This window comes from Cervus elaphus, chromosome 12 (assembly GCF_910594005.1).
Source record: "Cervus elaphus chromosome 12, mCerEla1.1, whole genome shotgun sequence".
Taxonomy (NCBI): Eukaryota; Metazoa; Chordata; class Mammalia; order Artiodactyla; family Cervidae; genus Cervus; species Cervus elaphus.
The window spans coordinates 23,750,985-23,765,098 of record NC_057826.1 but is presented as its reverse complement, the minus strand read 5'-3'; the positions used below and the strand labels follow the sequence as shown (position 1 = coordinate 23,765,098).

Below are 14,114 nucleotides of genomic sequence, written 5' to 3'. Positions count from 1 at the left end.
TTGGGGGAGGGGAAAGGAAGAATGGGAACTTGCTGTTTAATGTGTACCAGGTTTTCTCTTGGGATAAAGAAAATGTTTTGGAAATAGAGGTGGAGATGCACAGCATTGTAAATAGATTAAATGTCCCAGAATTGTCCACTTCAAAATTTTGTGTTACATGACTTTCATCTAAATAACAAAAAATGTACATTAGAGATTTGTTTTAGAATGAAACCAAGAATTATGGAGTTAATTTTTCATACCAGTTATTAATTAAACTGTATGATATATTTTCAAAATAAATTAAGTGCTCATATTTCTTGACATATTTTAAAATTACAACATACTGACATTTTTCCACTAAACTTTCACACTGTGATTATAGAAGGTGACATTTTCTCAAAAGATATATGTGTCCCCAAGACCCAGCTCTTAATTTTGTGGTGTTTATTAATCATTGGAGCAAAAAGCATAATAATTCCTTTGGTTGGCATATACTGAGGCACAAAAGAACAGAAAAATGTGATGACCAAACTGGTTGATTTGCGTGTGATGTACATATGAAAGAAGTACATTCACTAGTTTCTGAAAATGTACCATGTTGTTATTTATAATTCAAAACCAAAATTTGTCGTGTTGCTGAAATATATCTTAATACATATATTAGGTGGGTAAAGGTTTGGAATATTTGTTGAAAAAGTATTGATATTTAGATTGTTTATTCTATTTTTAACTTAAAATTTGGATGTGATATGAACTTTAGAAAGTATTTACCTCCTTTAGCAAAACTCATTTCGATAGCTGTCTTAACAAGCCTTTATAGGAGAAAAGGTTTATTCTCTTTTAATTAAGCCTTCAAAACTTTCAGGTTCTTGAAGTTTGTAACTAAGCTCTCATATTTTCCAAATTGGGCAAGAAACTTTATGAGAACAAATGTTTTGATATAATATATTATTGCTTCAAGTTCAGCTCAACTGGAAACCAACTTTTCTTATCATGTGGCAACATTTTATTTTTTTTCCACTTGGCTCTAATTAGGAAATAATGTAATAATGAGTATTTGTGTTAAAATTAAGAAAAACAGAATTTGTCTCAAATCAGTAGGCTGATATCAGTGTCTGTCAAATATGGAAAGAAAATTATATATTGATCAAAATTGCTTATCTCATTGTGAAAAAAAGGTGAGGGATATCTTTTTGCATTTAATAAAAAGAATACAAACTTGATTTCAACTTCAGATCCATCCTTTAAATGCATCACTTAATGCATTTATCATTTGTATCAGAGGCAGTTCAGATTTAGAGAGCTTATAATTTTGAGCTGTAAGAAAAGGGAATATAAAATCCAAATAAAATATTAGGTAATGGATCTTTGAAAGGAGCAAGGCAAATGTTATATTCTTCTTGCTCCTTAAGGAGATTTGAATTGGCTGAGAGACATAATGAAACTGTTAAATTAAAATAGGAAATAGTTGCTTAATATTTATGCTAACATATGTTAGCATATGTTATATATATAGCATTTAATATATATATATAGTATATAACATATGTTACCATAATATAGGAAATAATCACTTAATATTTATCCTAAAATATGAGTAGAGTTTTAGTTCATCTTTAATTTTAGGATGGATGTTTAATCAAGGTATAGACTTACATTCTAGATTTTTCCCCCAGCATTTTAACTATATTGTTCTATTGTCTTCTCTGTTCCATAGTTTATGTTTGATACTCAGCTGTAAGTTTTATTGTTTTTCCTTAGAAGGTGATGTGTCCTTGCTGTTTGTAAGATTTTGTTGTTATCTTTGATTTTCAGCAGTTTGACTGCTAAGTGTGATTTTCTTTCACATTTTCCAGTACAGACTTGGCTATAGTCCCTGGGTCATTGAGTAATGTATTATATCAGTTTTGGAATGCTTAACTGTTTTTTCTGAAAATATTGCATCTTCCTCATTCTCTTTTCAGCTATAGTCTCATTGGCTGTTTGATTCCAGCATGTCTCATGTTTATTTTATTTTTTTTCTCTTTTTGCTTCAGTTTGGATGTTTTCTGCTGATCTCTTCAAGTTCACTAATGCTGTGTTTTGCTGTGTTGAGTCGGCTATAAAATTCAGCCACAGATTTCTTAATTTCAAATAGTGTATTTCTCAGTTTTAAAATTACTGTTAGATTCTTTTGCATAGATTTTAATTCTCTGTTGAAATGTTCCTATTTTCATCTACTGTGAACGTTTTTCTATTTTTTAACTTAGGTTTTCTTTAGATTTTTCTTCAAGTCCTTGTCTTTGAATTCTGTATCATCTGTGGGTTGACATATACATTATTTTTTCATCTGGCTATTGGTCACATATTGTGCCCTTTACGGTATTTTGTGTCAAATACTGTTTATCATACGATCATGGAAATTGATGTAAATATTACTTTCTCTCAATGTTATATTAGAAAGAAATGATGAAGTGTTAACCATCTCAACTCAACCACAAGTTGAACTGGGTGGTTTGAGGGACAGGTTTAGATATATTCAGTCTGCCTCTGGTTTTACATATCTTAAGGGCCAGACCTATTGTGTTGCAGTCATTTCTCTCTGCTGTGGCTTTGTGCTAATGTGCTGTGAAATTGTTAGAGATTTTACTCTACCATTTGGCTTCTTCCCCCTTTCACTCATCTTCCCTCTCAAGGTGGGATGCTTTTGATAGCAAATATATTGAGGGGAGATCAATAGAAATTGTACACTGGACATGGTAGGCACAGTCTGTTGCAGAGTGACTAACTCTTAACCCCCACAACACTACAGAGAACATTATTTGCCCTATGTCCTGTTCTCTTCTCCTTTCCCCAAATCCTCTTATGCAATCCTAGCCCTCAGCAAATCTCCCAGAAGAAAATTTTCGTGTGTTTTGTGGGTCCCATGGGATTCCAGTCTGTCGTTGCCAGCCCATGAGCTATCAAAAACTATACTGGTTTCTCTTTTTCTTAGTAGTGTTCCTGTCTCTAATTCCTATGTTTAAATGGCAAATCCTTTCAGAAATGAAACAATCAGGGGGCTCAGCTTACCCAAAAACAGATTTCACTTTTCTCCTAGTTTGCCTTTTTTTTAAAAAATCCAAAGTTCTCTATTCCCTTTAAAAATATGATGTTGGGCATAGTTTATCATTTTTTTTCTCTAGTTGTTGTGAAAACAGTGACTTGCTACTAGACTGGTAAATTAATTTTGTAAAAGTAAGAATAAAATTTAGACCCATATGTTCACTCTTTTATATATTGTATTTATATAAAGTCTGTGTGCTTAGATTATTGGTTTCTTATTGAATATTAATATTTGCTGCTTAATCTACCAGGCCCCCAAAGTAATCATTCTTGATGTTTAGAAAAGACCTATCCCAATAACCATTTTTAATTTCAAAATTCCTTTTGGATAGTAGTAAATTAACTGAAATGGAAACAAAAATTAATTTTCCTTTCTCCTTTTCCTGTTTAGTGAGTGATAGTTGCTTCAGAAATCTTGCAGAAGATCGCAGTGGGATAAATCTCAAAGATCTCGTACAAGATCCTTCTTTGTGAGTATTTGGTTTTCAGTATTAAGTGTAAATTAAAACTTGGTGTAACTTTTCTCAGAAGAGTTATAGCTGAGCACTAATTTCAGGTTGAGTAATTTCTTCTTTTCTAACAATTTATGTTACGTGTAATGAAGTACATAGAACAGTTTGGACAGAAGTGAAGTTATGGAATACTTTCTGTGTAGAAATAGAAGAGATTTTAGAAGAAGAGATAATGAGATTAATGATTGACTTTCAAAGAATATCTACTAATGTGTGATGATATCTTACCAATGTGGCAGTAGATACTAGGCAGATAATTAGTAGTTTAGTTGCTTGCGGAGGCAAGATTGAATTTGTTTACATCAGTTTTAAACATTTTTTAATAACTTGCAATAATAATTTGTAAGCATAATTAAAAATGTAAAATAGTTATTTATAATAACAATATACTTGACTATATTGAATATATTTCTGATGTTTTACATTTGAAAGTTGTATGTAGCACAAGATTTTTGAGGAGTTCAGTAGTTTTCAGTTTTTAATGTTCTTGATCATAAGTCAATTCCATTCTTTATCAGAACATATTTCATATCAGAGTATAATGTCACTTTCATGAATCAACTTTTTTGCAGTTATATATTAAACTCCAAATCATACATGCTGTCTTCTGTAGGAACATATCCTTCCAGTAAGATCCTCTTTCATTAAAAAAAAAAATCAATACTAGTTAAGCTGTAGGCAGCAGGGAAAGAAAATCAAGTGCTGGCAGATGCTTTCCTTAATGATATTTAATGCAGTCAGTAAAATATATTACAAGAAAAAATTGGTCTTCCACATCATGTGTAATCTATATTCATACAAGTTTTACTAGTAATTCATTTAAAATGTGAGGAATAAAACACAAGAGTGTGTTGAACCTGAAGGTTATTGATTCCTTTAATGATAGTCCAAGTCATTTAAAAAATATAGTTATAAGGCAGAATGTGAAAATGATTGAATATTGAAGTTATTATAATGAACTCATTGTTATAATGAGTTCAGAAGTGAGTTTCCAATCCCAACTTTCTAAATTTTTTTCTTTTTAAAATGTCTCTCTTCATTTAAAAGAATTGTCAGTACTCTTTCTACATGGTTTTTATTGTAATGAAGATTGACAAGTTGTCCTTTCAATTCTATAAGTATTTAATGAAGAATAGAATTATTCTATGTGGATATAAATATTCCTAGTGAATGAATATTGAATAACATGTTCATGAATGTATGGAAAGAAACTTTATAATATCATGGAAAGATTTCATCCACTTGAATGAATAAAATAAATTATTCCATTATGGTATTATTTATAAGGTATATTATTGGTGCAATGGAATTATATATCTTTTTAACACAGTCTTTGTGGGGGGAATGTGCTTATATGGACTTCAGTGATATAAAAGCTGTGGAGAACTGCATTTGAATAATGGATTATAGTAATGAGTTATAGTATTTTGAAATACTTGGGTACTTCTTCCTAGAATGTAGAATACTATTCATTAGGTAATCTATCATTAAAATATGATTTTAATCTTATCTCAGATCACTATTACATTGAGTGGACAAAATAATTTTGAGCCTCTGTTTTAAAGTAGTCAGATATCTTAGCAACATCATTCCCTTAAGTTGGCATTAGTCTCTTGGCGTTAGTGTCGAATGGAAGAATTCAGTGAGCAAGAATTTGTCTTTGCCCTTAACACTTGGATTGGGAAAGAACTTTTTACTTAATAAGAATTGTCAAAGTGTACTATTAATGACTGATTCATTTTTTAGAGATAGATTTCTTGGTAAAATTCTTTAGGGAAAGTAATGCCTAGTGTGGAAAAATAATTATTTTTTTGGTTGTTACAATGGGAAATATTTTATTCTGAGTTACTATTCTGTAGCAATATTTTATATCTCTTGGGTAAGGATTTTTATTAAGCCAGCTACCTCTTTTTCTGGCCTAGACTCCCAAACTCTTGACATAATTCGTTACTTTGTTCATTAATTACTTTTTTCATTAATTCATGTGCTCTACTATATGGTTCTATGTGAATTGTTTTGGTTGTAACATTAAGTAGGAAATATGTGAAAAATAACTTTTCTGAAAGAACTTTCTCAAAAAATCACTGGCATTTGATGAGTACTCTGGTAGGCTACAGTCCATGGGGTTGCAAAGAGTCAGACATGACTGAGAGACTTCACTTTCTTTCCTGACAAGTGTAAGGGCTGCTAAAATTATATGTTATTTCAATAAATGTCCCAAATAAAAAATATTAATAGAATAAGATATGTATATTAAATGAATGCTCCATATGTAAATATGCCTGTTAGGTTTGTATTATGCTTCACCTACTTGAGCTCCTGATGATGAAAGGAGTTGATGTGTGAAGAAAACTGTACTTTAGTTACTAATGCTGTTAGAAAGAGAGAAGGAAAAAGTAGATCGAGGAGATCCCAGGCTAATTTGGTCAGTGTGACACCCGGAGTGATATTGTAGTGTCTTAATCAGATGAGGCAGCAGGTATAAAATATCTGTAAAATCATTGTAGTAAAAGTAATAATTGGGCTTGAGTGAACTGAGTGAGCTGTATTGTGTGAACATGATGAAGGACGGATGGAATGGGAGGAGGAAAAAAAATGAGAAAGTTGTGAATCCTTAAGCAAGACTTTCTGGTCTTGCTACTGACTTTTTATCTGTTGTAATAATGAGAGTGGAATCTGACTTGTAGCAAGATTGTGATGAGGGGAATACCTGAGAAGCTCTCTTCGTTGGGTAGTTACTCTAAGAATATTTGTTTCTAGTGTAGTCCTGTAGGTGATACATATAACACCAAGTAGAAGAACCTTTCATTGTTTTGCTAATAATGTGCAAAAATGTTTATTTGAATTAGTAATTTATATGCATATTAAATTTCAAAATAAACAATTAACTGTTTTAATAATATATCTTCTATTTATGATTATAAATATTTTAAGAATGATTTCTTCTGTTGTATGCATAATTTGTCAGTTAGAATTGTTTTATGAGACTTCGTGTTTCAGTTGTGGTCTTCAATGGCACACTGACAAATGTTGTGAAATTAGCTGATGTCATCACCCTATTAGAAACACATCTGGGCTACGGCCCGTAGGGTCACAAAGAGCTGGACCCGACTGAAGCCACTTAGCATACCCACACATATCACCACATTAGAAGCATATCTAATACGATACATAATTTTCATACATAAAAGGAATTATTCTTAGCATGATACAATTAATTTTTGTTCTCTTTAAGTGGAGTGTTATATGCCATATGTTTAAATATGTTTATATTTAAATATGTTATATTTAAATCATACAAATTCATTTATACTTTTTCTTGTTATCTATGCAGGAGAGCTGACTACTATATGAAAAAGATACTGTATATAACACACTTTTAAGTTATATCAGTTGTGTTCTCTATAATTATAATTCTCAAAAATGCTTTCAAGTTTCCATACTTTGGTGAAGATGAAAGATAAAACATACTACCATATTTATGCTTTAAGGTTTTTTTTGCTTACTTATAAACCATTTAGCAGAGATAATTATTTGAACTCAGATTCATTTATGGAAATTATTAAAAGCTGTTTAATAATCAAGAGAGGAAATATAAGAATGAGAAAGACTGATAGAAATTGAACACTTAATTTTACTATTCATTGTGTTGATGCTAATTGTATGTGTGTGTGGTTGGTTGTAGATGGATATAGCTTGTTTAATTTGCAAAAACTCTTAAAAATTTACGCCTGTTGTATATATGTGATGTGTAAATCAGTTAGAGGAAGAACTGTTTAATTCATAGAAGAATTGCCCATCTCTGAATATTAGAAATATAATTCATAATGTAGGATATTAGTAATTTTTTTCATAGAGCAAACAGGGAAAGAATGCAAAACATGGCAATTATGCCAGTCTTTGTTATTTTTCTTTCTGTTGCTCAGAGTATATTTTCAATTGTTCCAGTGATGTCAAGATTTTGAAAAGATTTTCCTGAGTTACAATTTCTTGTGATTTTTAAGAAAGGATGATTCAGTGAAATAGGAGAGATCTTAATTATAAATTCTGGATAAATTGTATTGTGGATGGAGGAATACTTCTTGTCAATATTCTTGGTATTTTTTTAAATTGTGGTAAAATAAACATCACATGAAATTTACTGTCTTAGCCAATTTTAAGTGGGTAGTTCAGTCATGTAGAGGATATACACACCATTGCAAGCTCTCCTAGAGTTTTTCATCTTGGAGAACTGTAACAAAAACTCATTAAACATTAACTCCCTATTTTCCTCTCTCCCCAGCCTCTGGCAACCACAGTTCTTTTTGTTTCAATAGTTTTGGGATACTGTAGGACTCTTATAAGTGGCATCATACAATATTTGTCTTTCTGTGACTTTTTGTCTTTTATTTTAGTTAGCACAGTTGTCTCAAGTGAGTTCTATCATGTGTCAGAATCTCTTTCCTTTTTAAGGTTGAATAATATACTATTATATATATGTATATCACAGTTTGTTTACTTATTCATACATTGATGGGCACTGATTTGCTTCTACCTCTTAACTGTTGTGAATAATGCTGCTCTGAAAATGAGTATGCAAATATCTCATTGAGCCACTGATTTCAGTTCTTTTGGATATATACCCAGAAGTGGAATTGCTATATCATATGGTAATTCTGGTTTTAAGGTTTTGAAGAACTGCTATAGTGTTTTCTGTAGTGACTGCAACAACTTATATTCCCTCCAGCAGTGCATATATGTTCCAATTTCTCCAGTTCCTCAATACACACTTTTCTGTTGGTTTTTATTTTCATTTTTTAAATAATAGCTGTCTTAATGGGTGTGAGAAATATGTTCTTAGTATTTCTAATTGAGCTTCACTTCTTTTGTCTTTAATAATTTTGATGCAGCTAATCGAGAGAGTAAAGAAAAATAAAAGGTATTCTCTGTGATTATTACTATGATTATCATGATACTTGATACCTTGTGAAGTAAACTGTGTTGCTTATTAGTGAAATAGAAATTCTTTTCACTATCATTACAAAGATTATAAAGAACAAATACATCCAGGGTAGTTTTGTAACAATAGCATTTTCATCAATTAATCTTTCATGTAGTGTATTGTATTACTTGTCTTGTATTACTACTGCTCTTGTTATACATAATCTGTAAAGTATTGCTTTTGGGTAAAAATTTTTTTCTTGTTTAATTAGAAGATTCCAAATTGGAAGTGTCGCATACTAATTAAATAATAACAAAACCCTTCTAGCTGAAATGTATTTTGATAGTACAAATCATTAGCGTCTGATGACAGTATTTAATGTTTAAGAACAAAGATAAAATTCGGCAAAACAGTATTGCATCTAGTTGTAAATTTTTTAGATGTAAAAATTTTATTTACATATATATACTTCTTTACAAATCATAACACCTTTGGAAGCTGTTCTCGTCATAGTTCTGAAACACAGCCTCATCCCCCTGAGTATACTTGTCTTCACACTACAGTCTGATTGAATGATATTTTGGTCCCTTGGATCATAACATTAAATATGAAGGAAAGGCAGGATTGCCGTCTGGAAAGCAATCATATCTAAATATAGCCTGTACTTATCTGCTGGTGTTAAGACAGGTTGCTATGATGAATTGAATTTCTTAAAACTGCCAGTCAGCAGAGGGTAAACAGTGGTTTTTGAAGTGGTTATTTTCCATAAAGCTATACATTCTCGTACTACAGGTAGATGATTTTAGTTAATTTTTTTTATGGCCTAATTTTTAAATTTCAATATTAGAGTATCTTGGAGACCTTTAATAATTATTAATCAAAATAGAAGAATTTTTATATTGTTATCCTTTTTTTCTGAAGATAAATTTCATTTGATATGGGAATGATTTTTCCAACGACAACATTTTAAGCATTATTGATTAATGCAGCAGAGTAGTTCTGCTAAATCTGACAGACACCAAAGCTGTCTTGTCTATAATAATATATCTAACTGAAAGTTTTTATCCTTTTTAACCAGGTTCCTTTTTGGATTATATGATTATTGTGCTATAAACTGCATTTTTGGACAATATAGCTTAATCTAGGCGGGTGCTCAGGTATTATGATTTTGTACTCTATGTCAGAACTGCAAAGACTTTGGATTTTTTCTACATTTAGAAGACTTTATCTCATTTCAGTCATCCCATATATTCCTAAGAATGTATGTGGCAGTTTTTGTGGGCTCATTTGTATAGAATTTATTTTAATCAAAGCACTAGTATATGTTCATTTTACATTGTTCTTGAAATTAAGGAACATCTGATCGAAGATAGATAATATCTGTGTTTCTACTTGAGGCATATAGATGACCTATCAGTGTTAGAATTTCTTAATGAAATAAATAACATATTGTTTAATCACTTGATTCTTTCATTTTCAGAGTATAAACACATAAGTCAACACATAAGCTTAAAAAGTTAGTTTGTGATTTATTGGCATATGTAACTAAAGAGTGTTTCTCATGGAATCAAGAAAGAGTTTCAGAAACCAGGGCAAGAGTGGGAACCTCAAGGAATAGAATTAGGGAGTTTTTGCAGCTGGGTTTGTTTCTCTCACCTTCTGTCATGATCTCTCTTGTTTTTTTCTTGACTTTAGTCTCACTTATGACAGGCCTTCTCCACGAAACTGATGAGATTGTTGCTAACTTACTCTAATTCCATCCTTATAACTCCATGGTCTGTCTTCATTTCCACTCTAAAACATAAAATCCCATGGAATAATTCTGTAATTTTGTTAATCTGGTCATGTGCCCAAACTTCAGCCAATCACTGTGGCTAGAAGGAAATGGCAACCCACTCCAGTATTCTTGCTTGGAGAATCCCAGGGACAGAGGAGCCTGGTGGACTGCCGTCTGTGGGGTCACACAGAGTCGGACACAACTGACATGACTTAGCAGCAGCAGCAGAGGGGTAGACTATTTTGATTGACCTGTCATGGATAGATGCCTATGGTCAGAATGGTGGGGTCCTCTATGAAAGAGAAGATAGTCCCAGAAAAAGAGTGATCAAGCTAAGAGATGTCTATTGTATTGATTCTCAGCTATTAATTTAAGGACAAATTTATGCATCATCAAGAATTATTATTTTAAAATAGAACATTTTTCTTGCCTACACATGCCATCTCAATTAGATAGATATTGGCAGTAATAACTATAATAAGGACTGCCTAGTTCAATTAATTGATGTTAGTTGCCCCTGCCTCCTGAGAAATCTATATGCAGGTCAAGAAGCAACGGTTAGAACTGGACATGGAACAAAAGACTTGTATTCCAAATCAGGAAAGCAGTATGTGAAGGCTGTATATTGTCACCCTGCTTATTTAACTTATATGCAGAGTACCTCGTGAGAAATGCTGGGCTGGATGAAGCACAAGCTGGAATCAAGATTGCCAGGAGAAATATCAGTAACCTCAGATATGCAGATGACACCACCATTATAGCAGAAAGTGAAGAACTAAAGAGCTTCTTGATGAAAGTGAAAGAGGAGAGTGAAAAAGATGGCTTAAAACTCAGCATTCAGAAAACTAAGATCTTGGCATCTGGTCCCATCACTTCATGGCAAATAGTTGGAGAAACAATGGAAACAGAGACAAGACTTTATATTTTGGGCTCCAAAATCACTGCAGATGGTGACAGCCATGAAATTAAAAGATGCTTGCTCCTTGGAAGAAAAGCTATGACGAACCTAGACAGCACATTAAAAAGCAGAGACATCACTTTCTCAACAAAGGTCTGTCTAGTCAAAGCTATGGTTTTTCCAGTAGTCATGTATGGATGTGAGAGTTGGACTGTAAAGAAAGCTGAGTGCTGAAGAACTGATGCCTTTGAACGGTGGTGTTGGAGAAGACTCTTGAGAGTCCCTTGGACAGCAAGGAGATCCAATCAGTCAATCCTAAAGGAAATCAGTCCTGAATATTCATTGGAGGACTGATGTTGAAGCTAAAACTCCAGTACTTTGGCCACCTGATGCTAAAAGCTGACTTATTGGAAAAGACCCTGATGCCAGGAAAGATTGAGGGCAGGAGGAGAAGGGGCTGACAGAGGATGAGATGGTTGGATGGCATCACCGACTCAATGGACATGAGTTTGAGTAAGCTCTGGGAGTTGGTGATGGACAGGGAAGCCTGGCATGCTGCAGTCCATGGGGTTGCAAAGAGTCGGACATGATAGAGCGACTGAACTGACACATACCATCTCAATTAGATAGGTATTAGCAGTAATACCAATAATAAGAACTGCCTAATTCATTTAATTGATGTTAGTTGCTCCCTACTTCTTACTATTATTGCCTGTTCATGTAGTACACACACAAAAATGTGAAATGACTCAGATAAATTTATTACTTTAATTACAGCCAGTTAGATAGCAGGTGGAATAACAGCACAGGAATAACAGACACTATTTCTGTCTTTGCATGCATCCTTCTTAAAAAGAGAAGCTACTGCTGTCAGTTTAAAAGGGGAAAGAAAAGAAGGGGATGAGGAAGGAAAAAAGAGTCAAATATTCTCATTCCCCATTCCATTATGATACCTTAATAGAGGAATATTATTATAGAGGCATATGAAAGTTTAATGAAAGCACTGACAGAGATGATTTAAAGAGAGATGATCCTTGAAAAGAAGCTTTAGTTAAGGAAAAAGAGAAGTAAAAGAAGAAAAGGAGGAAGGGAGTGAGGGAGTGAGAAGGAATAACAGAGAGAGGAGGGACTGATTGATTATGAGAATGAATAGAAATTCGAGGGGTATGCTTTGCTTTTTAGAAACTCACATTGGCTGAAGATGAATCAGAGTCTAACAGATTAAAACTAGTGATTAAAACAATGTTTTTATATCCATGTATTTTATTTATCAGGATTTTATTTGTCAGGATTTTAGGTACAGTTTAACTGGATTTTCTGCTCAGCATCTCCCAAGATTAGAGTCTAAGTGTTAGCTGGTTGCATTTCGATCTGGAGGCTTAACTAGTGAGGGCGTACAGACCTAATTCAGGTTGTTGGCAGAGTTCATAACCTCGTTTTACAACTGGATATTCTGGTTTTTGCTCATTGTTGGCTAGTTTGCGTCTACAGCTTCAATCATCTTAGGATCTATTGCCTGCGCTACTTTTGAAATTTTCTTTTCTATATGACAGACACACTTAATTAGTTTAGCTCTGCCAATCTAGAGATATAAAAACTAGAGCACAACTAAGTTGTAATTGATCTAAGGTCCTGAAATCACATAGTTATGGGCTTCCTGACAACCAGGCATTGCATTCTTTCTACTTCTAGCCTTAGTTTTGACTTTCTTGGTTTTGTTATCACATTTTTCAAAATCTTTTCTCTAGTTTTATTGAGATATTATTGACATTCAGCTCTCTGTAAGTTTAAAATCTACAGCATAATGGCTTCACTTAATTTGGCTTCAGTTTGTGTTGCTAAGTTTATTAAAAATATGATGGATTAACATCTTAGTACTGGTCTTCTAGGAACCGACATCAAAATGTTTGAAAATATTTTTAAATTTATGGCCTGTAGGTATTTGATTTTTGATCATTTAATTGTTCTCTCACCAAGAGCTTTTATATGTATTTTTCTCAATGTTTGTTAGGAAGAGGAGGAAAAGAATTTTTTGGTTTTGGTTTATGTTGATATCTGAAATATGAGACTGTGAAGACTCATGAGATTGAAAGTGAGATTTAACACCTGCAAAGGAAAAGCCTTAATGAAATAATGACAGTTTAGTCCTGTATATGAACTCCTCTCTGGGTTTTTCAATGGAAGATTGTTGCCTGTGGGTTGGGAAGACAAACAGGCAGATAAAGAAGCTCGCTAATCAGCAATCTGCATAAGTATTCTACCCTAATGAGTTTCCTAGGAAAAGCTTGCTTGTGACTCAGCCCAATTTAGGAAGAAAATAATAAAAGATGGGGGAGACCTATTTGTTTGTTTCTAGATGTTTTAGGAGTTCAAGCTTTTAAATTACTATTTTTTGAGAGATTATGGGGAATTAAATTACCTCTATCCACATGGGAAAATGTCCTTAATACTAGACTATTGGATAGCAGTGTTAAGGAGACCAGCCCTTGCTACTCCTTTCTAGTCCTCCCTGGTCACTGTGGTAAATAACTATCCTAGTCTTCTTAACCCTGTGAGAAAAATTAAATGAAAGTTTAGAAGGAAGCCTAAATTTAAATTTAGGGTAATCTAATTTGGTGGGAATGCTAATTGAGCTGATTGAACTTGGGTCTTTTCCTTCCTGGAACCCTCTATGGTCTCCCGTGTGCTCTTCTATATGTTGCCTAAACTCTTGTCATAGCTTTTTGTACTATATTATCATTGTCTGTGTAGGTACTGTGCATTTCAGGATAGATGATAACTTTCTTTTTTTTTTTTTTTTCCTTTTTCAACCCTGGTTTATTCAGGGTATATGATGATAACTTTCTTAAGGGCAGAGTCTGTCCATGTTTAATTGCTGCCACCTACCATAGTAGACCCAGCCAGATATATTTCTTAAATAGACAAATGAACATGTGATTC

General features: G+C 32.8%; 1 protein-coding gene across 8 annotated transcripts in view; it reads left to right on the top strand.

Annotated features, from left to right (window-relative positions):
• Positions 1-14,114, top strand: part of GPHN (gephyrin) — a 524,395-nt gene that overhangs the window by 118,141 nt on the left and 392,140 nt on the right. For all 8 annotated transcript variants that reach the window (XM_043918814.1, XM_043918812.1, XM_043918815.1 and 5 more), the window contains exon 2: positions 3,458-3,536. In XM_043918814.1, the coding sequence (XP_043774749.1) occupies positions 3,458-3,536 (79 nt within the window). The remainder of the gene's footprint in view (positions 1-3,457; positions 3,537-14,114) is intronic.